The 27,417-nt window shown below is 40.4% G+C and overlaps 1 protein-coding gene across 2 annotated transcripts in view; it reads left to right on the top strand.

The window, feature by feature from the left end:
• UNC5C (unc-5 netrin receptor C) overlaps nucleotides 1–27,417 on the top strand; it is a 248,718-nt gene that overhangs the window by 144,677 nt on the left and 76,624 nt on the right. For both annotated transcript variants that reach the window (XM_064416988.1, XM_064416989.1), the window contains exon 2: nucleotides 11,235–11,456. In XM_064416988.1, coding sequence (XP_064273058.1) covers nucleotides 11,235–11,456 — 222 coding nt within the window. The remainder of the gene's footprint in view (nucleotides 1–11,234; nucleotides 11,457–27,417) is intronic.

Below are 27,417 nucleotides of genomic sequence, written 5' to 3'. Positions count from 1 at the left end.
TGAATGAAATTAGTCACTGCAGGGGAAGATTTCCTGTCTGTAACCAATTTTTGAAAGAACTGTGTGGATGCAGACTACTTCTGTAAGTCATATGAGAGGGACTGTAGTGCAGTTTTCCTCTGTGACTATAGTTTCCAGCTTTAGGAAAGAATAGGGTGGGTGTTAGTACCAAGGAACTTCCAGAATTCATCTTCCATCATCCTTCCTTTGGTATGTCTGCTGATGGCAAGTGTAGAGTGGCAAGAGGAGAGGATATGTTCACTTGGAAATAAACATGTGCTCAATGAGATACACTGTTCATGTTTCTCCTCAGATAAGCAGGCTCTGAATGAAGGACGATAGCTGAATGAAATCATCCTGTATATTTCCAAAGCAAATAAACATTTTTTTCTTTCATTTTTCCTCAGAGAGAGGAATGCCTTTGATTATTTTGTGTTAAGATTTGGTTGAACAGCTCGTTATTAGCTTTATTAGTGTATATATAGCACACACAATCTGTTGGTATTTGCATGATGGAAACTATAATATTCAAGTGGAACAGAGTTTTTCATCTGCTTACAAAATCTCATCTACTTACAAAACCAATTGCTAGTCAAAGTAAATAAATAAATGTTTGAGTCATATTTCCGATCCTAGGCAATAATCTGTGCTTTTCCATCTGGCTCTATAAATACCTAGGTGTTTAATTCAATAAGAAGATATTTATGTTTTCTATTCTCTTTCTACTTCTTTTAAGGATTTTTCCCCTTTTCCACATCTGGTGTTCAGTTTCCCAAGTTCCCCCCCTTCCCTTCCCCTTCCCCCCAGAAGCTCCTGCTTAGAATTCAGCTAATGGATTTCTAATTCAATTTAGACTTCTGCTGGGATAAATCAGCCTCATACAAAATAATTTATGGTTCTTGAAAAATTTGCTGTGGATGAAATTAGGTAACAGCACCAGGCAAATAATAATTTCATTAAGAACCATGAAAAAAAGTAGTGAGTATGTAGATATTCATGAGGATTAATGTTTGTCTTGGGACAGCAGTATTCCCCTAGCCCATGGAGAGAGCCCTACAGAGCACCCAAGGCCAGGCTGCACCACTGATACAAAGGGAGAGCAGTGGCAAACCTCACCTCAGCTCCAGCATAGACTGATTTTTGTTCCCTAGCCATTTTATAAACACAGATTTGTTTGGGATCCTTTCTGTAACTGCTGGCTGTTTAGCAAATGATACTGGCATGCATTTAGGAGAAGTTCTGGAGGAAGCATCTGAGTACTGAGCTGTTTGCTCAGTTTGAAGGTAGTGAACAAAGAGTGGTGCCTATTAAGCTCCTACATCCATTTTGCAGATGGGACCCTGAACGTGGCAGATTAGATTCCCCCAAGGTTACAGAAGAGTATCTATCCCCTGGGTCTCAGCTCAATGCCTTAACCAGGTGGCCATGCAACTGAGCTATTATTTTAGCTATAGTCAAGTGTCCCGTGTTTTTTCTGAGATGCAGTGACTCCGATATCTAGATTAACTATACACTTCAGATATCTCATGAAATTAGGATCTATGACATCCCATTAGATCTCAGTTTTGTTAATCAGGAGATGTTGGATCGTCACTTTTCAATGAGACAAAAATGCTTTCACTGGAAGTGTTACAAAACAGGGAGCAAAGCTCTGCTGCAGTTTTAATAATTGGAAAATAAGGGTAAAAATAACCATTCTTGCAAGAAGCAAAAGGCTGATATTTTAACCCCAAAATACTGAGGCAAGAAGCAAGCTTAATTATTAATATGAAACAACATAAAAAGCAGAGAAAGTATTTGTAAAGTGCCACATTCAGTTACAGATCCTCACTCAAGGTATGCTTTCCTCTATTAAACAAACTTGTGCTATGTAATGTGATTTACCACTGGCCCTAAAATCCATTTGCCTGCGGCTGATGACTCTGGCCTGAGCTCTGTCTTTGTTTCCAGTACATGATAGAGCCTTAAGAGCGTGAGAAAAGGTGGGATCAATTTTTCATTTGGTTATCATATTTGGGACACTGTGTTCAGACTGTTGACATAGCAGTCAGATAAAGGAGCTGAGTCCAAACTTCTAATTATAAAAATGTGTGCAGAGTTAATTATTCTTGGATTTTTCCTGAATTGTATGCTTTGGACTATACCCAGGAAACTTGTTTCCAGTATGTGTTGAGAATATATTTTATGTGCTGTAAAATTTGTTCTACCGTCTAACGGCAAAGGTTGTCAGGTCTTGTAAAAGGAGATTTTTTTGTGCTATTGTAACAGGAACCTCCTTTCATGTTCATGTAAATATGGCAGGCTCTGTTCTGTGTGACAAAGAATGCCTGAAGGGGACTTGAGAATGAATAGGTTTAACAAAAAGTATTTTAGCCTAAGCCTTGTCCATCTTTAATTAGTTATCAGGGTTAAAGAAGGGGTCAAGAGCCTGGAGCTGCTTCAGGACTAATGTGTCAAAGGGAAGTGAAGCCTAACACTGAAGAGGAAATGATGCTCCTCAGAGGTTTCATAATTTTTGACCTTGTGTCAACCATTATGACCATTAATGGCAGCTGGGTCAGAAATGTCTCAAAGTAGACTTTGCTTTTCAGGTGGTTAGGAGGGGATCCCATGCCATCACACAGACCCATCACAATCTAGAATCCAAAATGAAAAATGCTTGAGAGGGAGGACACAAAACCTCATGGGCTGACACTTAAGTTACTCTGCTGTTCATATGCTGCATCTGTATCAGAGAAGACACTAACAGGCTTGAACTCTAGCAGCACAACCATATCCAACAGGAGCTGTGTTAATTTTCCAATTAGATGCCTGTAGCTCACAGTTACAATATGCTTGTGAATGCTTGGCAAAGTGACACTTGCACGTTACCCTGTGAGTTTGTTACATGACAGAATGAGGAGATAAAGTTTTGGAGATAGTCTGTAACTTGCCTTTTTTTTTTTTTTTTCCAAGCATGAATATTGTATTAGTTTTAAACAAATCACACATTCATGGAATAGTTTAACTCAGAAAGACCTCTAAGATCAGACAGTCCAGCTGTTAACCCAGCACTACCAAATCCATCACTAGGCCATGTCACTAAGTGCCACATCTATACATCTTTTAAATATCTCCAGGGATGGTAACTCAACCACTTCCCTGAGCAGCCTGTTCCAATGCTTGACAACTCTGGAAGTGGAAAGAGAGTGGAAACTTCCACAGGACAATCACCTTGAAATGTTGCTGATGTCATCTGCTGTTTGTCAAGCATTTTATTTTCAAGTGCTGTACTGTTGAGAGCCATGGTACAGTAACTGAGCCAACCTTACCCAGTAGCTCTGTACAAGCATAACGAGTTTCCATTAGAAGTGATTTGTATTTTGCAAAGAGGGATGTGACTGCTGGTACTCAGGGCATGGCAGCGAAGGAACAGGGCCTTTGCCTCTTCTCTTTATATTTCGTAAAGTCAGCCTCACTCCCTGATGATTTGCCTCCAGCCTTTTTCATCTATTTACATGGTTAGGCAGACTCATTGAAAGCAGAGCTTGCAGATTGCTGCATTAAGTTTCCTACATTGACAACAAGTCTCATAAAACTTGTTGCTCAAAGAACAGCTTGGTGCTCTTCATATGCGACAGAAAGTATTTTCAGTTGCCGTGCATGAAACCATACCCTCTCCTGGCATTTTCCTAGGCTAAGTCCAATGTTAATGAGTACCTCCACCATCTCTTGCATTTTTAGGCAGCAGCTGGTAGTCTGACAGAGTTTGTCTCCGGGCAATGGTAATGTTCTGGATACAGAACCTTAAATGTCATGTCTACATATATATACCTGCAGGTATTGTCTTGAATTAGCAGTGGGGTGTATAAAAAAATTCCTTCTGTTACAGAGCACTGACAGTTTTGTTTTCAATATTCCTCTCATCTGGTTGATATTAAAGATTCAAGAGAAGCAGAAACTTTAATCATAATAATGAATTAAACAAACTGGGGGAAGGTGCCTTTTTCTCCAATGGCAAGATGTAACTTGCAAAACTCTATAAAGGTGGTACAGTGTTTTCCTCATCTAGATATGATTATCCTTTTCCTTACTCTGATGCAAATAGTATTTGACTCCACTAGAATTAGTTGTTGATTAACAGCAGTGCAGTTTGCCAGGGTAAGCCAGGCAAGATGTAGTCCAAGCACTGGGCTGAGAGAAGGAGATGTCACTATCAGAGCAGGGGAGATGGAGAACACACGCTGGTTGCTGTAGGCAACCCGGTTGCACAGTGCCCACATGGTCTGTGGCTGAGTGATAACCATTTATCCTTTCATCTTCCTCTGCCCTCAGCTTTATATTTGGGCACGCAGCATTCACATAAAATAGCAGCACAGAGAGAAGTGCACAAAAGGAGAGGGCTCCACTCCACACAGGGCTGCTGGGGGGGAGCACCAGCAGCCACTCAGTTGGCTGTTTTCTTTGACTGTGAAACCTCCCTGCTCTTGAGCTGCAGCTCCCAGCCTTAAGAGTTCCCCAATGTAATGGCAGACTGTGCAGGGCTGTTAAAAGGGAAAGCAGGGTGTCTCCTTCTTCCCTTCAGCTCCTCACGGATTCCTGAGAAAGGCTAGCCAGAGTATGGTGGCATAACAAGCACAATTACTGTATTAAGTATAGCTTCTTTATCTAGGATGGTCTGTAGAGCAGGACTGAGTCCAAATATCAGAAGCCTCCTTCCTGGGCTCTTTAGTTGAGCCAATAATCCAGTATTTCAGGTGTCTGAGATGCCCATTGTCCGGGTTTTTGAAACAGCTTCAGGTTGTGGCTGTGGCTGACCATGGATCAAGTATTGATTCCTGTGCTGCTGTGAAAGTTCCTTTTTTTTTTTTTTTTCTAGAGGTACAGAAGGAGAGGAAGGGATGTGTTTGGCTTTTCTTTGATGTTCCTGTGTTTGAAAGGGAGACTTTTGCCCAGCAGCCTTCTGACGGATATGTAGCTGCTCAGTGCATATGTTCTTTGTTAAGTACAAGCAAAGCTTGGGTTTGACCTCCTGGGGATGTGTTGTTAAGCTGAGATGTGCTAGGAGAGTCTTCTCTGAGCTGCTGCAGGTGCAGAGAAAGTTCATTCCTCTTTGTGGGCTTTATTTATTCTGTTTCTGGACTGAAGTCACCCAAAAAAGATGAACATTGCATGCCCTATTGATTTCTCTGTCACTTTTCCCAGACTGTGCCTGCACTCTGCCTTCCCTGATGAAAAGAGCATTTAATTTTGTGGGTGCTCAGTAAATCCAAGTCAGAAATTCCCTTGACCTTGCTCCCGGGAGGGTCCAGCAAAGTTCAGCAAGGATCTGGTTTGTGGGCTGCCACAAAACCAAGCCTCATCTTCAGGCACGTAAAGGCCTGCTAGTGAATTCAGCTACAACCAAGCAGATGCCAGCCTCCAAGGTTGGCCAAATATTTTGCTGTTGCAAAATTGCAGACTTTATGGGCTTTTTGAGGACACCTTCCCTTTCTGAGGTGCTGAAGAATAAGGAGTAATTGCTTTATTGCATGCTCACCTTGCAATCAGCCAGAGGTAGGGCTGACAGAAGGTAAATGCTGAGAAAGCCATTCTCCTTCTCCCCAGGTCAACGCAGGAAAATGTGCTTTCTCTATCAGGGCACAGGTTACACTTTGCTGTCCCCATTTTCTGTCCTTGTATGGTCTCCAAGGCCGAGGCAGAGTTGAGAGGGCCTTTTGGTAAGGATATTGTTCCTTAGTGATTCTTAGAAATAAGTCCTTTTTCTCCCAGTTTTTATTCAACTTCGACTAATGTTGGATTCATAGCTCCGTGATGTTATGGGCCTCTAAGGTGGAGGCAGGCTCCATGGCAGACAGTATTTTGTACTTCCCATTTGGTGGCACTGCGTGCCCTTCCTAGGAGGATAGAAAACCCTGTGACTAAAGGACTTCCAGCCGAGCAATTTTCCTTTCCTGAAAGAGTGTGCACTGTAATCCAAACCCTTGCCTCCATCCTGATAAGCTGTCTGGCTGAGCTAGCACCTGCTGTTAATTTCACAGTGAACAGTACTTGTTGCTCTAGAAAGCTTTTTAATCATGACATTAAAACCTGAACAGAAATCCCATCCATACAGTAAACTCCAGCTGCCTTTCTTGCAACGCTCTCGGGGAATGGTCTTGCCGAGTGATGGGCATCCAAATGCAAATAGAATTAACTTTGCAGCCATTCATTTTAAATTGCTCTTGAATCATTCTGAAGTAAATTCCATTTGAGAAGAATTTGCTTCAGGTCTCGCATGAAGAGATAATGGTCCAATATATTATCATCAAAGCAATAATAGTTCAAGTCTCGCAGTTCAGATATATACTGAGTTATATGCTGGGCTGATGAGAATTAAAGCTTCGTATATAGTAATAAAACTAGTGATCTAGAGGCGAATAGATTGGTGTATGGTGCACAATATTTTCCTGCCACAGATTAGAGCAGGGATACTAATCCATAAAAGGGGAAATATACCATTAAATATCTTTTCACGTGCTATGCATGGAGAGCTATAATATGTACAGTTTTACAGGCAAATGCATGAAAAGAGCAAAGACCTTTCCTAACATCAAAAGGTTCCTGACTTAGACAAAGATTTGTTTTACCTTAAAAGAAAACGGAATTAAAATTAAGCTAAAATTCCTATATGTGACAGCCCATGCCAGATTGTATCAATACTGATTTCAGTGGCATTTCTCCTGTTCCTATAGATTTGCCTCTGACTTTGCTTTTAAAAAATATAGTTGTCAGATACTACAGAAGGCAAATAAAAGTATCTGATTTTGGGCCAGCAACTAAAATAAAAATTCCAAATTAAGTTTATAGATTAAAGTGGATTTTAAAAATTTATTTTCTTAATATGAATGAATTACATGACTGGAACCAGTTTAGCAGAACCATTAATCAGGTCTTTTGTCTTGCTAATATAAATCAGTCAATAACAACAGATGGGCTGTACACTTTATTATGTGAAAATAAAGATGAATGTGACATACTGCAGAAGTAAACTTGCAGCTCAAAGTTACTAAGCACAGAAGGGGATTTGTTACAGCAGGGGAGAACAATGTGTGTCTTGTGTTTGTGTTTGATCAAAGTTGTGAGGGGAACTTGCTGCACATGACATTGGCATAATGACTGGAAATCAAGTATGTGAATTTTTAGTGTTTGTTTGTATCTACACTTCCAGATCACTCCCAAATGGTTTAATTAGCTTTTTTCCTCCAGACAAAAGAAAAAAATGTCTAGCTACTTAGGAGGGTTAAATAAGAGAGTTACAAAGTTTGCTGCTTTGTTGCACCATTGGGAGATGAGCATTTTAAATAACCGGCAATAACCGTCAGGAAGATGCAGATCAAAGTCTCAGGCAAGATCTATCCCCTCATGCACCAATGGAGCACACCATGAGAGGCAATCCCCATCCAAATTGTAGAAATTGGCTCAACACGCCACACGGTGATAAGAAAATCATCTCTGAAAAATCTAAGTCAGAGTTTAATTTTTATATGGGGACAGGAATGACCTGTGTTTAAGTAAAGCTGGTCAGGAGAAACTGATGGAAGTGTTTATTCAGTTGTTAGTTACTCTGTCCTCATGAAAACACATATTCATTAGATTGCTCTGGTGCTACCAGGACTTGTTCTCTAGAGAACTGCAAAAAATCCCAACACAGTCAAATGTCCTATACTGGCATTTTCTGTGTCAGATTTTTAGGAATATTTTGCTATATAATTGCACTAACATTATAATTATGCTTGCATGTTGCTGTGATCATTGCAATGAAAGCATGACAGCGCATAGCTGTAATTCAAAAAATGAAATGCAAGACTTGGCTTCAAGATGTGTGTTAGGGTTGATTGTTCAAAACCCTGTCCCAGATCAGTAGCTCAATTGGCTGACTGTCCTAAGCTGTGACACAGCTGTGGCTGGTGTGATGTTCAAGCCATCATGAGGGATTTAAGGTTCTTCTTCCTCAAAAGATTCTCATCCTGAGAAGCAAGTGTCACAGCTTAGCACAGGGGAACCGGGCTGCACACCCTCTCTACCTGTAAACCACCATCCTGCCACTTCACCTGGTGTGCCTGGGTGAGAGGGGAGGGGTGCTTTGCCTCCCTGCAGCAGAGAGCATGCAGGAAACACCAAGTGACTTCTCACTGTGCTTCACACACGTGGATTAGGCTACCTGTTGCCTTTCAGTAGTGAAAAGCAGGAGCAAGGGTCCCTAGGTGCTAATGAAGTTAGACTAGCTTTGCAGTGGGATTGCTATTTTTTCTGCTAAATGCAGCCATGGTGATGTTCTATATGTTCCTCTTGAGAAACTGCTCTATAAAAAAACAGCATTGTTGCTTTTAACAGCAGCAGTATGAGGGCAGGGATTGAATGAGCATTTTCAAGTTTAAAAAGAAAAAAAAAATGTTTCATAGCTATGATCTTAAATTTTTTCTGAAAGTGATGGTTTTAAATGCCGGTTTCCAGGGACGAGGCAGCCTTTGAGCACTATTTGTGTGACAGTTTGTGAATGGTTTCCATCTATATCCCTAACATTTAAGAGTGGTTCAGATGCCTCTTGATAGAAATGAGAGAGTGTGGAAAAATAAAGCTGTGCTTTATTGTCATTCAAGAGGAATAAGGAGGAATCACAGCAAGAAGGCAGGAAGAAAACAGGCATGTATCTGACTGTGGGATGCCAGGTCGGTGGAAAGAAGAAGCTATCACCACAATCAAAATGTGAGACTAGATCATAATGTACTGGGCACTACTTTGAATACATACAAATAATACCTAAATTTTATAAGCAGTTACCTTCAGGAGGAAAAGCTAAAACCCACATCCATTTTCCAGGCTGATTAAAAAAATAATTTTGAAAACCTCTTTTATTTTTTCTTTTTTGCAGCTTGCTGATCCCTCCTTTTAGACTTTCTAGTTATCTCTGGGAAGGTGCAGTTAATTGGTCAGGCATTGTAATTATTGCCTTTGATAATGCGCAGAAATTTAGTGGTGAAAATAAATACATTTGTTCTTCCAGTCACCAGAAATTAGTGAAGCAGTACTTGTTTAATTATAAAACATATGTGTGCTTTGTTAGTTTCCATGTGTCTGCTTGCTGATTTGCAATTAAATGACCAGAAGAAAAAGATACGTCCTGTGGCAATTCAGGGGAAATGATTCATCTCTAATGTTTCTGTGTCATGGATGTCTATGGAGCAGCATGTGGGAGAGGGGAAGAGGGGAGGTGTGCATGGAAGGGGATGAGGAATGCCAAAAAGCCTCTTGATTCAGTTCAGACATGTTTCATTGTCATGAAACCAAATGAGGACTCCCATTAACTTACTGTAACTCGTCTTTCTTTTTGGAAAAAAACAGGGAATAAAATGGAGCAAGGAAGAAATCCCTAATGAGGAGAGGAAATAGGATTGCAGAGGAAGGAGGCTGTTGTGGTCAGAGTGAAAAGGAAACTGCAGAAATAAAGGAAGCATGGGAAAGTGATAAAAAATTAAATTTAATTTGAGTATCTGGAAATGATTAATTGGAGATGGAAATGGAAGTGTTATAGTGTGTCACAGATTTTCCCTTTGCTAGAAGAATGTCAGGCCTTATTTATTGGCCCTTTTTTCTATCTTTGAACCAGTTCACTTCTATTAACTCTCAGGGAGTTATGCAGAAGTGAGTCATGCCTAATATTCCTTATAAAATGAGACACCAAGAAGGACAGGAGTATTTTTAAATTAATATGAAGGGCGGTGGGAAATAAAAAAGAACAAAAATGGTGAACATATGTTCTCTTCATAAACAGTTTAGGAGGTTCACAAAATGGTTTGCTCTGTAAGGTATTCCCATCACTGATAAAGACATGCAGTTTACTTTCATACAGCTCCATGGATGGGTACCATATTACCTTCTTCCCCTCTCTCCTTTATCTGTGCCTGTTCCCTCTTGTCTTTCTGAAAAGTGGTATCTGAAGGAGAGTTGTGCCCCTTGTAATTGTGGACACAACCTGCACAGAGTGGTCCCAGGTTTGGGGAGGGAGCTGTCTGACATTTCATCTTTATGAAGACTGGCAGGGAGGAGACAGCCAGCCAGGATTTTCAGCTGGATGTTCCACAGAGTTTTATTGATCAGCATCAGCACCTGTCACGAGGTATAATGATAACTGTGCCAGCAGCAGAAAGGAGAGATTGAGTGAGGCCTTCAGAGCTGCCAGTTTGCTGCTGGTGGGTCTGTCAGGAGCTGGTGCCCCCCACTGCTTTGCTGCTCAGAGCCTCTTGGATGTTCCTGTGCTCTGATTGCAGGTGGGGAGGAAGAAGGGGAGAGGGTTATTCTCTGCTGAATTTGGTGCTTTCTGATGTGGAAGACTTCCTCTGTACAAAGGGGCATAGGGGTTGTAGAAGAGGATTTGTGAAGAGGGAGAGGGAGAAAGGGAAGTATGCACGTTTGGTGTTTTCAGTCTTGCCTCCCATGCAATGGATTCTTTTTCTTCTTCTCCAGACTACTTTCATTGACTAAACTCTTTACCAGCAGCACCAGAGAGGTGCTGAGATTCCTTATGTCAATAGCATGTGTTTGCCCAAAATGCCACCATTTCACAGGTTCCCTGTCCCATGCCTCAACTCCCACATCCTCTCCATAGCAAGGACTGCACAGACCAAGGTACTACTGACAGAGTAAATAAAGCACAGCTTGGCACCTTCATTAACAGTCTTAGCAGGAGAGTCAGGGTATGAACAAAGAGGTGCAGACTGGACTTGTGTTTAGACTTTTGCCCTCAGCAGATTTCAAATTGCTCATCTGAAACAAAAGATGCTGTTTCCTATTTGGACCAGCCTCGGCTGGCAGTAGCTATTGCACACACCTGATTATGCAGTGTGATAAGTCACTATTGAAAATGTGGCCTTGAAGCCTCTGAAAGTTTCTATTATTTCTCTTTATGGTTTTCCAGGCAACTCTACCAAGCACTAACACAAAGCTTTATTGCTGGTATTGCAAATGATGGTAACAAAGGACTGATCCCAGACTATGAATGTGCACATCCCTGTCACATCACAGAGAGGAAAGAATGCTTAGGATGTAAAGAACAGCTTCTTCTAGTCTGAAAAAAGCAGTGCATCTATGCCTCAGTTTAGGAATGCTCCTAAGATAACATTTTATTAAAAAAGTATGCAACTTTTTTTAATTTTCTTGAAGTTTTTGCAAGTGTCTGCCAGCTGAATTTTGGTTCTTTCATTTTTTCTTTACAGATGATGACTTTTTTCATGAACTTCCAGAAACTTTTCCATCTGATCCTCCAGAGCCATTGCCCCACTTCCTCATTGAACCCGAAGAGGCTTACATTGTGAAGAACAAGCCCGTGAATCTGTACTGCAAAGCAAGCCCAGCCACACAAATCTATTTTAAGTGCAACAGCGAGTGGGTTCATCAGAAGGACCATGTGGTGGACGAGAGAGTAGATGAAACCTCTGGTGAGTTTGTGTTATGTTGTGAAGGGATGGGAATGAGCACCATTAATACCAAGCCCACTGTTGTAACCTAGCAGCTGTTTCATATGGCAGCTGCTTTTCTTTACTCCTGTTACAACTGGGAATTCCATATCTGGCATTACAAAACATTCCTGTCATAGCACAGGGGTGGTGCCTGCATCCAAGTCAGCTAGTGGAACAGGACTGTAGAGCACCCTGACCAAATCTGAAGCCAGAAAACCAGGAGAACTATGCACAAATGAAATTAAATTCCTGTCTTCAGACAGGTCTACTCCCAGTGCACTTCCACAGTGTCACAAATTCACAGTGGTTGCCCTGTGATGTTGTCACAGACTGAGAACCACATTCTCCCCAAAGTGTCAAGGAGCAATTGGGTTGTTACTAGAGTGATGTTTTCTTGGGGAGATATGAGAAAAAAAGGAGAAGTTTAATCAGTTTTCAGCAAGAAAGAAGGAGAAAGCACACCTGGGCACACTTTAGAGCACTATTGATCCAGAGCAAGCACCTTGCTGTTATTCATTGCACTGTTCTGCCTGCTCTGTAGAGCCTGTAAGGAGAACTACAGTATCTTAGCATGCTTCCTCAGTCAATACCAAAAATCCCACTGACATTCACGGAAGTAAAACAGGATCCTCATAGCACCAAAAAAAAAAAAAAATATAGGTGCGGGGGGGTTAAAAACTTGAGTAATAAAGCAGTGCTTGGGAAGACTGGTAATCAATAGAATCTGAGACACAGGCAAGGAGAGAAGCAGGACTTACTGCTGTTTTGATGGCTCTGAGAAATAACTGGATACCAAGCGAGAAGGTACTTTCCATTTGGGAATTGCACCACCACTTGGTCTAATTACTTAGAAAAATAACTCCACCAGATGTCTTGGAAGTCTCTTGTGAACCAGGTTTTATTTGTTTCAGCTCATTTATTTGCACAGAGATCAAAAGCATAAGCTTTTCTTGGTACTCTCACTTGAAAAAGAGAAGGTTGGTGTAGGAAGAAAGGCTGTAAAAAAGAAGTCGGTATTAGAGTTGGGGCCTGTGTATTCATTTGTAAAAATTGGCTTTTCCACAAGTAGACTGCAGGAGAAAGACTTGAAAAGAAAAGAAATCATATTGCTTAATACATCTTCAGGGTTTTGCATTCCATGGAAGCCCAAGGGAATGAAGATGGGCAAACAGGACAACTGTGACTGGGTTAATTTTTTAAGTTTTCATAAACATCACAGTTTAGAAACATGACTGCTTTTCACTACAGGTGAAATATTCATTCTTTTTTCTCAAAAATCTCATTGTGGAAACACTTGGTGATGCTATAAGGAAATTGCATTCTACAAGTGTAAAAGATAAGCATCAAAATATTTCAGAGGACAAATATTTTGCATAATAAGCAGTAATTATATAATTGAGAACCATTATCAATTAAAGATTAATATCATCTACTGGAGTTCAGTGGAGGAAGAGGATGTCAAAAGCTGTGCACACCAGATTATTAGTACAAGAGCCATAAACTTAGTCACACTAATAGCTTTTTTAAAGGAAACTGTCACCAAAATCCAAATTTGTCAGTCAGCCTGGTTGTTGCCAGAATATTGGTTAATGCATGTCTCAGCTGCAGTGTTTATGCATCTTCCTGTAGGCAGATTTGGAATCTAGGGCTCATAGTACATAAGTGGCATAGAAATGGGTAAAGAATTTAATTAAGGTTGTATTAAAATAGTATTTTCTTTAAAGCAATGGAAGCAATATTCACTGCAGATTAAGCTGCAGAAAAAAATTGCAGGAGACGGTGAGGATTCATTCTGGCACCCAAAGGAGATCTCAGCTTGGCAGTTTGCACCAGTCAGGCTGGCAAAGTCCTTGGACTCTATATCTTTTAAGACTATTTTGGTTTCTTTTGCTATTTTTGACTATCTAGTGCAGTTATAACCTAGGGCACAGAAGTAATGACTGAGCTGCCCAGAGGGTGATGTAAGGATTGCTCTAGGTCCAAACCTACACTGCTGCTGATGCTACCTCCTGACTTGTGGATAGAGAGGCAGGAGAAAGTGCCCACAAAGCAGATTAGGTCTAGACTAATGGGTGTCTGGGGGTGACCACACATGGGTGACCTGGGGCTCTAAGGCATCTCACTTACACAGTGTTTCTGCAGCCTCAGTCGTGTAATCCCAGCAACTGAAAACTGGGTGCATCCTTCTTTCCTGGTACTTCAATTCTTTACATAGACAAGCAAAGCAAAGAAAAGGCAAACAGACAATAAAATATGAGAGGAAAAGAGTAAAGGTCACTTGTGCTTTCTTTTCTAAAGGATGAGTAATCAGGAAGAAAGTGAACTAAAATACAGGTGTGATGTTAGCAGTACATCACCTTGGGATTGTAAATGATGCATGAAAGAGAGAAATAGGTTTTGATTTGCAAAAGATTATGTGTTCATGGACTTTGAGCCTGTGCCCAGGAATGAAATCTAGGTAGAGATGATTAACTCTTCTTATAAGGCAAATTTGTTTCTGTCATTGAGAAGACCAGAGAAAACAGCACAGCAATGACACACTAGATGGAATTAGAGTGCAGCCAAGCTCTCATTGAAGATCTGCTAAATAAAAATGTTATATATATTAAGAAGGTTAATTTTTAAGAGAGGAAAATAAATATTCATATCATTTTTCTCTGTATTTTTTTTCTTTGTGGAAGAGAGAAGGTACAAAATGAGAGTAATACTCATACATACTTTGCACTGTAGGGTATTTTTAAACAGTGGGTGAAGCACTGCTGTAAAGAATATGCTTGGGGACTCTGTAGGAGTTGTTGCCTTCTGGTTGAAGAGGATGAGAACCATAATAGTGGCAGGGTGTTCTAGTACCACTCTATTTAATTAAATTAGCCTGAAGAGAGAGCCTGGCAAAATATTTTATACTGATTGAGTCTGAGGAACCTGAGGCTTTACACAGAAGATCATTACATTCTGTTTTTAAATCCTCAGAATCCCTGGAATTTTTCTTCTTTATGGAAAAAGCTGAGTGTTTTCATAAATAAGTCAGATGGGTGATTTGGAAATGTCTAGTGCACATCTTTGACTCTTTAATTTCCTATGTATATGAAATACGAGGCAGGGCATTGTTTTTTTTATGCCTTTATGTCTCTGGAATATTTTCCCATTAATGCAGAAAAAAAAAAAAAAGAACACTGATTTTAAAAAACAGAGATGAGAGTTCTTTTGAGGGAACACATTTGATTTTATGGCTGACTGTCATAAAAGATAACAGCAACAAAAATAAAAGGAGCCCTGTAGAACTGATGCTTTTGGGGGCAAGAAAATTCCATTGTTACAGGGCAGGAAGTTCAATAGCATCAATGATTGTTAGAGCAGTTTGTGCACATTTTACAAATTACTGTACCTCTGAAAATGACTATGGAAAAGATTTTTTTGCAATGAGGATGGAAAAACACTAAACCAAGTTGTTCAGAGAGGTGATGGATGCCTCATCCCTGGAAACATTCATGGCCAGGCTGGATGGGGCTCTGAGCAACCTGATTTAGTTGAAGATGTCCTTGCTTGTTGTAGGGCATTTGAAATAGATGACCTTAAATCTCCCTTCAAACCCAACTATTCTGTGATTATGTGATTTTTATTTTGCATGTGTGCTTTTATGGGGAAATATTTTCCAAGACACACAGACCAGTTCTGCAGTGGTGGGAGAATTGTGAACATATAGAAAATCAGTGTCTTGCACCTCTTTCATTTGTCCAGAGGGATGAAATGCTGCTATATCAAACCCCACATTGCAGTGATGTACAAGAGAAAAGCATAAAAAAATCTGGGGCTTTTTTTTGTCTTTCTAGTTTGGATATATATTGTAATATTTTCTCTGTGACTATTCAGGTGAAATGGTCTGTAAACCCTCTCTTGCCCTCTGCAATGCCAGGGACATGTTCTTCTCTCTCCTTCAAGCAAGGAGAAAACATTTGTGATGCTTTAAGTGCTAATTAAATAGACATATTGGGCAATTCACCCAGCATTATTGTTTGCTCTCACTGTCTGTCTTCTTTTTGCTGGGATGCATAGGAAGAGGAGGTCTTGGAGACTTTGCTGATGACCCCCTCCTTTTGTCTGATTAAGAGAGTTTGTTAAACTGCACTTGGAGCGGACAAATATGCACTTCTTTTCAGAGAGAAACCTGACTTCTTTTTTTTTCAGTTTCTTTACATAGCCACCACTAAAATTCCGACGCTTCACCTCCCACCATTACCTTTCCCAATTACTAAAGTATTTTTGGATGACGTGCAGATCCAATGAAACGAGACCGAGCTTTTGACATAGGGTCAGCATTGATCTGGCAAATAAGAGTTTGTTAACTTAAGCAATGGATTTGGCAGCCTGTCGAGAGAGTGGATACCCAGCTAGCCAAGTCTTTAAGAGATCACCTTCTCAACAGAAAGATCAAGGATTGACATCTGCCCTTTTGCCTTTAAAACAGCTCTTACAAGATCCTGCAGCCAAGACAGCAGTGGGGAAGCCTTCACAGTCACTGTGCTCTTCTGGCACCATGTAGAGAGGCAGGAAAATCACTTCCAGCACAAAATGCTCTGTTGCTTCATCTTCCTTTCTGTGTGTACATCTCATAAAAGCCATTTACTTTGGTGTTGTCACACCACATATTAGAAGGCTATGTTGCGCTAATGGCAAAAGCCATTGTTTAAGCTGGGACTTCTGATTACTCAGCAAAGGTCATCATACAGCCTCTCATTTTGAGAAGTTGCATTCATTTATCTTAGTATTTTTTATAAAAAAGAAAATCTATTATTTCTTAGTATTGCATGTCTTTGAATAACAGTTTGAAGAGCGTAATTTGGCAGCCCAAATACAAAATTCCAGTGTCCCTGATCCCCAAGTAAGCAGAGCTCAGGGAGAGATGTGGAGGGATAATGTTTTACTCATTTCTTTTACCTCTAGATCTTCCTTTCCTTACAGCTATTTCCTTTCTCTGCACATCTTTTTTACTTAATCTATTTTTGCATCTTGACATGCTGTAGCCTCCTAATTTTCTGTATTGTTTTTGAAGAATCCAAAGGATAAGGAAAAAGCTATTTTTCTGAGCAAATGTAGCCAGTGTCCCTATTCACTTCACTAAATATATAGCAAGTGATGCTGAATGCTGCAGTTAGACTTAGCCTGCAATATTTTGATTCTCTGGGGTAGAATACCTTGGGGTTATGTTAGTAAAGGTAGGCACATATCATAAATAAGGATTGCTTTCATTCCACCATTGTCAGAAGTCATTTTATTTTCTGTTTATCATTGGATCAAATCTATTACAGACATGAAGCACACATATACAAAATCATTATTTCTCAGCAATATACTGCCAGTTTTTAGCTCTGCTCCTTCAATACTCTGCCCTAATCCAGCTCGTTTCAAGGAAATTTAAAAATGTGTCAGAGTATCTCTTGCCAAATACTCCTGTTAATAGTTTTGAGATGTGAGTTAGAATTGATACTACAGTCTGTTTTTTTATGTAATTTGAAGTCTTTTCCCTCACTGGAAGGTTGCTGCAAGTGAAACATGCTTATGTATGTATGGTCTGAAAGGCTGCTGGTGGTGCAGAAAGAAGCACATAACTCAGTTTCTCCAAAGAACTGGAGCTCTCTGGGGAAATACAGGCTCTTTACTTCCATAAAACATATCAAGAAACCCATGGGGTGTTTTTCCTACTTGAAATTTAAGTTGCAGACATTTTTTGCTGTCACTTGGGCCATCTTCTTTCTGCCTGTCGCTCCCTCTGACCTGACAGGTAGCTCTCCTGGGGTAGAGGAGCCCTGTGCCCATCAGTGCTGCAAGAGAAGTTCTCTCTTCTCCCAAGTTGCATCTTCAAAATCAGCTGCTGGAAAGGAGTTTTCTTCTCGCCAGATCAAGGAAATACCCAACAACAAAGCTGCTGCAGACAGTGTTTTCAGGCAGACAAATTTTTTACTTTTATCTTGAGCAATTAGTATATTTGGATAGAAAAAATAGCTATTTTGGAAGCTTCAGAAGAAACACACAGAGAGGCAGAGAACCACCACTTTCTAGGATATGCATTTAAGATAGCAGGGGGTTTTGTTGGAGTGAGTAGAAAATTGCTAAGGTCAGGACATACCTGAAGAAGGGAAATAAACTTTTGTAAAGAGAATAAGACCACTGGACCAGATATTTGCTTCTGGCAACAAATCTCATAGGCAATAACAGGACTCCCCCTTGAGCCCAGGGAGATTATCTTTTTGTTTAGAGGCTTACAAAATACTTGAGGATTTTTGAGTTAAATTCAACTGAGTGTAGGATTCACTTACAATATGTGCATTAACATATCAATAATTTCTTATTTAATCAAACAGTTATATATCAGGGGTTTGTCCCTCTAAGCCTTTGTGGAAGGCTGCTCCAGCTCTTAGACCAAGACATCTTTTTTTTTGTGTTGATAGCCATTGAGACCTGCCTGTCCTTCTGCTACTGCTATCCTTTCCAGCAGTTTTTTCCCTGTGGGGGTGTGTGCCCAGCCCCCTTTGCAGGCTGCAGCAGTGGACATCACAAAACCCTCTGCCCTCCTGTTGCTAAGCTGACTGGGTCAGGTTCTCCAGCTTTGTTCTGTCCTTCAGGGTACTCAGGCATGCTAACAGGAGGCCCAGGAGGAGCCCTGCAAGTTAATCCCTCTCATGCTCTTCCTCTGAGTAAAGATGGGCCCATGGGAAGGGTTATTTGCCCATTCCAGATTTTCTGTATATTCACCACGTATCTGTGCAAATCACTCAGTGTCTCTGTGATTTACCTCTGCAGAGTGCTTTGGGACCAAAAGATAAAAGCTTTAGGATATTTATTTCTTATTGCAGCATTAACTTCCTATCTGCAGCTGTTTGCCTAATTGTCCTGGAGGTTTCCTGTGGGCTTCTAGAAAAACAAATCTGAGACAGGAAATAAAGTTATTTAAAATAATTAGAAGAGGAATATGGATGTCTCTTGCATTCATCTGAAGCATTTGAGGACACCCCCCTGAGTATTTCCATCCTACATCTTCTCTCCTCCAAATTTTTCCTTCATTAAACCCTTTGTTACACACTCATAATCCCATTAATTCCTCAAGAGACATCTTCTGACATCAGTCCACCCACCATAGCTTCAGATTAGCCACAACTTTGCACAGCACTACTTCCTATTTCCATCCATATCCCGCAGCTCCTTTTGAGCCCTTTGTGTGGGATCTGGAGCCCCTGTGGCAAGGGTGGTCTGATGCCTGAAAGGCTCATAAATGTGGTCTTGATTTGGAAGTGAGTCCCAAATCCCAGTCTCCATCCTGTACCCGTGGGCCTAAATGGAAAACAGCTGGTTTTTGGATAGAGTAGTGGCAAAAAAGGAGAACATGATGGAAAAGAAGAGCAGAGCCAAGGTCTTGTGTTCTGTCAAGCAAAAGTGCTGCAGTCAGTAGCACCTTGGCAGGAGCACTCACATCCTATAAGTGTAGTTTTTTTAAGTTCATTAAATATGAGAATGAGTAGGACTAGTAGAGCTGTAGTTTCTTCACAAAAATACCTTGAAATACTCAGGGAAATGGAAAGTCAAAATTATACCTGACTATTACTTCTGTGCAAACAAGTTATTGTCTGATGCAGCCAGATGATCTGGCTGTAGTCTAACACTCTTTAGAGACATTGGGGTCTTAATGACTGTGCTAAACATTTAAGTGTTTTGCAGACTCCCTTGATATCTGTCTAAGCTTATGTCTCGGTGGTTATCTTCTATGTTTTCCTCTATCAGCTTGTTAGGCAGAGAAATCATCAGCTGAAGAATTCCTCTTCCTTAAAACTACATTGGAGAAATCCTTTCCTTTTTAAACTTTTCAATTTTTTTTTTAAGGAAAAAAAAAAAACAGAAGCATTTGTATGGAGCAAAGCTTTGCACATAGATCAGATTTAGCGAGGCTTTTTTTGCTCTGCAGGTAGGGTGCCAAATCATCGCTAATGTTATGAAGGGAATGAGAGGTGCCTGTCACATGCAGCTCTGACCCATACAGGATCTAATTTTGTGCTGCCTTTACAGGTTCACTGCCTGTATTCATTTTGTCATTCCCATGCATTCCCAATTTGTACATAAATGAACAGCATGGCGTGGAAAGTACCAGCAGAGCTGCCATTCACCTGCAAGGTTACGTAGAGCTCTTTCTCAGGTTTTGTTGGAATGCCTTTCACAATTCCTTATAACTTCTCATCCCCTTCATAGTTTGATTGTAAGAGTAGAAAGCGAGTCTTTTGTCAGACACTTCTGTGTCTTCTATTCCCTGAATACAAATCTTTAGGCCCTTGCAGCCTTTTCTATTTTTTGCTCCCAGGTTTTGATTCAGAGAGGATCTTGGTTGGTTGATTGCAGTTTTTGGGTTCCCAGTGACTTGTATAATTATGTTTTTGTAATGAGTACAACTCTGCACCTGGGCTGGTTGCTGTGCCCTCCTCTGAAGAGGAGCAAGGACTGCCAGCCCTGAGGAACAGCAGCGCCTAGAAGTAGATCACATTTGCTTTGGGGGTTAGGTTGAGTGCTTTTTGTTTTCAACTAAGGTGTGGAAACCAATAGTGGCATACAGAGTGGTGGGGTACCTAGAAACAAAAGAGTAAAAGGAGGCATTTAGACCTGCAGGGATACTCTGATGGCATTTACTTACATAATTTGAAAGGGTTTTTTTCATGTCAAAGTCACACAGATCTGCAGAGGAACTTGTTTGCATCCCTGGTGCCCCCTGTAGCTGGTGAGTATCATGAACTGCACTGTACCCAGCTGTACACACCAAAGGACTTCTGTAACCACCAGGCTGCCTTTTTGCATCCTTCCTGCTATGATTCCTTTGTTCACTACAAACTAAGAAAAACCTCCTGGTGTTCGAGAGCTGGTGTTTTGACTGCTGCCCTGGCACAACTCTGAAAACATGCTGGGTGGGGGAGCAGACAGTAAATTCCCAGAGCTTCATCTCTGTCTGGAGAAAGTCACTTCACTTGACAGCACAGTGGACAAAGCTGCTTTGAAAGCAGCTGCTAGCCTTTTTCTTCTTTTCTTTTTAGTTTTCTTTTATTTTTTTTTCAAGATACCCAGGTCAGCTGTGAAATGCCATCCCCAGCATGCAGAACAATGGCAAAAAATGATGGGGGTCTTAAACTTCTTCCCCAACCTGCTGTTCCTGCACATTGCAGACTCAAAAAATAGGAAAACAACTGCTGAGGAGGCTCCCGAGTGACCCCTTGTGTCACACTGAGACTGCCCTTGTTCCCACAATAGCTGCACCAGCCACTGAACTGTGTCATCGCATCAAGTTCACAGAAATAAGGCATTTTCACATTGTCTCTGCTTCTCAAAGCCATGCAGAGTGGATGCGGTACATACGTTCACGTGCAGATACATATTTTATATCTGTAACATGTATAAGTTGGTAAGTCAGTAAAATAAACAATTTGATCTATATTTTTGTTTATAAATTTACACACAAACCCATTTATTGTTCATCTCCCTGCCCCTCCCCCCCCCCCCCCATGCAAGGGAATGTAAACACGCTGTTCAAAATTCAGATGTTCTCATTTGGCTTCCCAGATGTTTGAAGTTGAATAGATTTCTTTTTTGTTGTTGTTTTTTCATAATTTCCTCTGCTTCATCTTGTGAAGTGCTAAACCATTATTTCTTTTTGCCTGCACATTGAGATTCATCTGTAGGCTCTAAACTGCCTCAAAAGTGCTTCAATTTTGCATGAGCACTAAGCTGGGGACTGGGAAGCATTACCCACTGCTGAAGGCCCAGATCATTAAAAAGAGCATGTAAATCCACTGAACCAGAAATAAAAAGTGCACAGATCTTCTTTGTGAAGTCTCAACTGCTGCTTTAAGTAAAACATGAACCATTGGCATGTTTTTTTCCTGGCTCTTGAAAAAAACTAAACTAACACCTTTTCTCAGCTGCATGTTCCTCAATCAAAAGAAGGGAAGATTGGGCTATAACCCAAGAGCTGGAGCTGCTAAGAGCTCATACTCCTGCCTTTCTCTCTGGACAACCTGTGTTCTTTCCAACCCCTGTAAGTAGCACCAGCCAGGCAAGGAATTGTTTGGGGATTGCCACCTGGGGTTTCTTAGTGTCAGGATAACTTTTGGGTCAAGATGCTTCAATTCACAATTGTTTCTGCTCTTAGACTTCAGCCTCTGTGAGTTCAGAAATTATGATTCCCATTGTTAAACGTAAATATATATTTATGGGGAGGTTTTCTTTGGAGTCCTGCCACACTGGAGCTTATTGCTTTTGTTCCAGGAAAAAGGAAAAAAAATGTGGCAACTGTAGGCACATATTGTGGTATGTGAAAGAGAGCAATGAATTTTGAAGCAATTTGTACATATTTGCAAAAACTGCTGTCAACCAGAAAATAGCCTTCATTAAGAAACAAAGGGGGAGGTGTTTTTCTTTTATCTCTGAGCGGTTTGTAGGCTCAGAACAGGCAATCCAATGCCGTTCCAAGGTATTAAACAGCAGTAGTTCAAGGGTTGATGCAAAGCAATCAGCTGCTGAGATTGGCCAGGGGAGGAGTTGGCAGAGGGGCTCTTTTACCTTCCTCAAGGGCTGTACTGGCCACCCCCACCATCCTGGCAGGGACCAGGGCGCATGGTTTGTTTTCCACCAGCATCCAAGAACTCTGTTTTGAAATCTCCCCTGCGTCTTCCACAACTTGGTCCTTCAGTTGTTAATGGGAAAATAACAAAACCACCTTGTTTTCACTGAAAGACAACAAAACCCAAACAGAATACGTGTTCTTTAATTCCAGTTCAAAGTAAAATCTCTCTGAAGACAGTCCTTTGTAATTTTTGTTTAAGTCAGTCAGTTAAAAAATATTAGAGGAGCTGGGATTTTAGCTTGACTCAATAACATTAGATGGTAATTGGATAACATAGGTAGGGGATGCAAGTCAGTGCAAACTTGACATGGTTATTAGAGCAATCTTGACGTTATTAGGCTGTTGCCTTCACCTGTGTTAATTTGAGCTCAGAATGTATCAATTTCCTAAAGAGGAAGTTATGAAGAGACCAAAAATAGCTGAAAGCCTTTAATTTAAATATTTAAGCTAATATTCGTGGAAAATTGTTTGTGATCTTCACACAGTTATTTCATATTGTCAGCCAGCCTCAATTTACGTAAAAGCAGTATATTGAGACAAAACCAGGTGTAGGCAGTCACAGGGTGAAGGATTACTGGGTATAAAAGCTGTTTATTCTTTTAAACTATCTCTGGATATCTATCTGTCTATCTGTCTTTTGTTAAGATTACAGGTACTCTATATAGAAAATAAGCTATAGGCAAAGTGTGCCATTCTGCAATCATCTCAGTCCCATTATGGGGCACAGAATACATTTTTCTCAGCAAGAACTTTAATATTTGAAGCCGTTCTTCTTGTGCATAGCCTATTTATTCATTTTTAAACATCAAATTCTATAGCTTAAGTACTTTGATATATTCTAGTGGAATAACTCCCTGACTGTGAGGGATCCATCTCGGTAAGAGGGTAAATAAATTTAAATTCCTGCATAGCACTGATTTTTTTTTTTTTACCTTTCTGAAAAATTTACTTCACCAAGTAAAGCAAACAGACACAGGTTGTTTATAGCGCCTGTGATGAACAATTAAATAAATTGAATGGGTCATTCCAGACTATCCATAAGTAAAAAGATCATAATTCTTGGCTTTGGTCACTTCTATTTTGCCATTAAAAGTAAAAGGACAAAAGACTGCATAAAAAGAAACCAATCTGTTTCCCTTTTATTAAATCTGTTTACTGTCATACCATTTTGATTTATGGTCTTGGCCACTTTCATGAGGCAAAAATATGCTACTTTTTAAGTGTTTTTTTGGTGAGGCTTTGTTAAACTCTTAAGAGAGATGAGGAATATGAGTAACATAAATTGATTCTGTAGCAGCATGGGTGTTTCTTGGGTGTGCAGAGGAGTCTCCCTACCCCAGAACTGTTTTGCTGCTAGCTCCACAAAGCCTCTTTAATAAATCAGAAACGCTGTCCCTGCCCTCTGTGTCCCCTCTATGCAGTGGAAAGGGACATTTGGGGTCTCACCTACTCGGGGAATCTGGGCCTGTCTAAGTAGGGAGAGAACCAACAGCACAAAATATCAGGTTTGTGAGAAAGGTCTGAGAACTGACTTTTCAAAATTGAATGTGTAAAGGGTTGCAAGTTACCTTTGTGAGAATGGGCTGTATTTCCATACTTATTGGCAGTGGCTGTGATATACCTGCCATCTATATGCTGGTATTACTGCAATGTCTTTTTCCAGACCAGTAGGTCATAAAGTTCCATCTCTTCAGAAATGTGTTCTTTGGCGTATGTAATTACTAATTAATCAAATACCTTTTGGGCAAATGAAAGCACAAAAGCACAGAAACTGTTTGAACTACTTACAGAGAAAATAAACAAAGTATCCATGCAGTTTCTTAGAGTTTTTGTAAGTGCAATTTAGTCTTGCGACTAAATAGTTCCTGTTTACTGTTCTGCCAGAGGGTTCAAACACATACCAACGTAGCACTTTCACCAAAATTGCTCTATCAAAGTCCTGAGGAGTATTTTCACAGGTCTTGGGTATTAATATCAAATGCCGAACAGTTATGACAGCCAAAATATATCAAAACAGTTTCTTGGCAGAATGATGCCCAGTGAGGTGTAGATATTAACTCTGTGACCTAGACTGACTCCAGGCTGAATAACTACATTTGATTGATCGATAATAATGTTCTCTTTTCTGATATTTATGGTTATCATTTATTGTCTTGTGAAGTCTTATATGGTCATAGAATCTTGAGATTTTTTTGTTTCCGTAGAAAGAAATGCATCTGATCAGCAAATCTCTTTCTTTTAAAATCATTGGGAAATTTGCCAATTACTACAGTGGATGCAATATGGAAGCCATGAGTTATAACTGAAGTTATCAATAATCTGCCATAATATCTACAATTGCATTGCATTTGCGTACATTAAAAAAGATAACATTTGTCCCTCTGAAGACCAGATAATCTGCTTCACAGTTTGTATAGCCAGCTAAGTTAAGCACTTGGGGACCATGTGTATGAAGTGTGTCTTTGCCTTATTGTGTTTCTAGGATACAGTTATAATAAAAGACCATGCATATAAAGCATGATTCCCTCTTCACACTTCCTTTTTGCTCATGTGGGATATTAACTTAGGTTTTGATATACACCCTGAGCTAGTGCCTCTCCCTGTGCTTATTAGGAGCAGGCAGACTAAGAAAAATTCCTTCCACTCTCTGCCTTTCTTTGACCATTAATCCCTCATAACCTGTAAATACAGTTTCTGGTTTACCTGTTTAACAGGTTTACCTGTTTAACAGGTAAACCAGAAACTGTGCAATCAAAGCAAAACAAAACTTCAACATTTGGTAGGCAGGCAGGTGTTCCCAGGAAAGCATGGCTCCATCACAGGTGACTTTGCAGGACAAATACCACCACTCTGAACATCTTCCTTATTCTTCTCTCAGCTTTATATGCTGAGCATGTCAGGGATATACCTCTGGTCAGCTCTTTGTGAATTTATAGAAGGAACCAGTCAAGCATTCTAGCTGCCCATATTGCTGTTATTTCCCTTCAACCCTGTTGTGGCATTGCTTGAAATAGGAAGATCCTGACTTCTTGTGGGTTGTTCCACCATCTAAGTTATTATTATGTTAAGTCTGGAAAAGTACAACTTACTCAAGTGTTAAAAAAAGACCCCACATTTATGCTATGTATCTTCACCTGCTATCTATCTTAGCTGTATAAAGATCTAGACTGAAAAATTCAATGTATTTCTAAAGAAGAAGGTAAGGTAGAGGATTTACCCTTCTGTGAGAAGATTACATTTTTTTGCTTAGCACAGTGATAAAGTTCAGTACCAGGTAGGTATATGATGCATAAATTATTGTTTATCTCTTAGTCTGTCTTGTCCTAAGTGTATTTAGGCAAAACACAGAGACTCATTTTATAAAGCAACTTCTAATTTTGCTCTCAGAGATTGTGCACTCACTTATAATCAAGCAATTTGATAAACAGTTGCCTGAATAAGAGGTGCAGCATGCCACATTGTCTGGAAATATTGAGACATGGGTTTTTCAGCTTTTTTTCTCCTTTTTCCCTTTTTTTTCCTTTTCCATTCCTCTAGTTAATGTTCTTTACTGTAGAAGCAGAAGCAGGTCCAACAGAGATAAGATGAAGATCTCTGTTTGAAGTCATCATGCAAGGGTTTTCCTGCACTTGGTGCCCATGGGAGACGGATAAGCAATACACTCCTGAATGAAAGCAGACAGAGTGTGCCAGCTCCTCTGTGAAATCTGATGTACAGCAGTGTGTCAGCTGGTAACAAGGCAGTTGCTATCTGAGATATCTCAGCAAATTGCAGTGTTTGCAATATGGCCTAGAAAGGGATTTTCTGTTTGGGGTGATGTTGGAGGTGCTAGCAGAAGGAATAAGATTGTGAGTTGGTACAACAAGGCAAACATGTCTCTTTGTGCTTGCTCCAGGGTCTGAGGGTGGGTGTGTTTCAGCTGGTGAGGGTTTTCTCCTAAATCAGCATTGCTATTTGTGCAATCAGGCACCACTGGGTTGTGCTGGGAAGCAGTGGTGGAATCAAATCTCCAAGTTCTGGCCATGAGTCCTGATATCCCAGATGATCTTGTGGCACCACCAAATGGTTTAATATATTTTGAACTCCAGCAAGCATAGTTTACCTTAGAGATCAAGACACAATGATGTTTTTTACTTGTAAGCAGAAAGAGGTAGAATTTATTTGCTATGGAAAGAAGGTGTGCATCTCTTTGGTCACGGCACAACTGTTGATACTACTCAAAGACCAAATTACTGTACCTACTCACAGCAATCCCAAAAGACATTACAATGAGTAGCTTGTTATTTTGAATTAGAAAGCATCTCAGGAGGTCCAAGATAAAAAGTTCTGCTGGTGCATTCATAAGGAGCAGCTATTTATAGTATAGTTTTGTATCTTCTACAGACAATAAGAAAACAGTGTTTGTGTCCTGAATGTTAAGGCTATTTCATAATCATTATTAACCAGTATGGTCATTATGAGCATGCTTGTTTTGGCCCTTGGGTAACAAAGTTCACTGCTCCATCAAGCTCTGTCATAATCAGCATTATTATAAAAACATAATATTGTAACCTTCAAAAGCTCCCTGGGCTAGTGCAGTAAAAACTGGGGGAATGAGCTGAAGTAATCTTTAGGCTAGCAGCAGTTGCACTGGGAAAATATAACAATTTTTATGGATGCAAGGTACATGCTCCTCCCCACCCTCTTCATGCTCTTCTCACCAGGACAAAAGCTATCCCTCAGACCCCTCTCGGAGCCAAATTAGCTCATCAAAGCAAAGCAAGTTTATAACACAGTACTCACTGCATATCAAATTCCCATGCACTGCTTTGATTTCCATTCTTTGGAGTGCTGTTACCATATTTTGAGTATTTCATTTCAAAGAGAAGAGCTATTAAGCGTTTCCCCCAAAGAAGCTGATTATTCAATGGCTAAAGATGTCAAGGATAATGAAATAAAAAGGGAGCTGGGCTGTGATAGTCTCTAGCAGGAAAATACATCTCATTAGAAGGCATTCCCACCAGAGAAGTCTGTGGTGTTACATGCCTTAATTCCTTTCTGCTGCTAGGTTGTTACCCAAGTTTTGGATGCAGGCAGCATGCAGCCGCAGTGACAGTGCACAACTGTGTGCAAACAGTAATTAATCACTGGCTCCCTGAATGGAGCCTCTGTGAGCTGGAGGCAAATCAAAGGGCTGGCCTGGTTTCCAGCGCTTGAGGAACACGCCATGCTGTACAAATGGGAACATTCACGTTATGAATATCCCCTTGTAAGCCCTGTGGCAAGAGGCTGAGGGTAGCTGGCCTCCAC

The sequence above is a fragment of the Passer domesticus genome, chromosome 4 (genome assembly GCF_036417665.1).
Source record: "Passer domesticus isolate bPasDom1 chromosome 4, bPasDom1.hap1, whole genome shotgun sequence".
Taxonomy (NCBI): Eukaryota; Metazoa; Chordata; class Aves; order Passeriformes; family Passeridae; genus Passer; species Passer domesticus.
The sequence above is the reverse complement of the archived record's forward strand: the minus strand, read 5'-3'. Positions and strand labels throughout refer to the sequence as shown.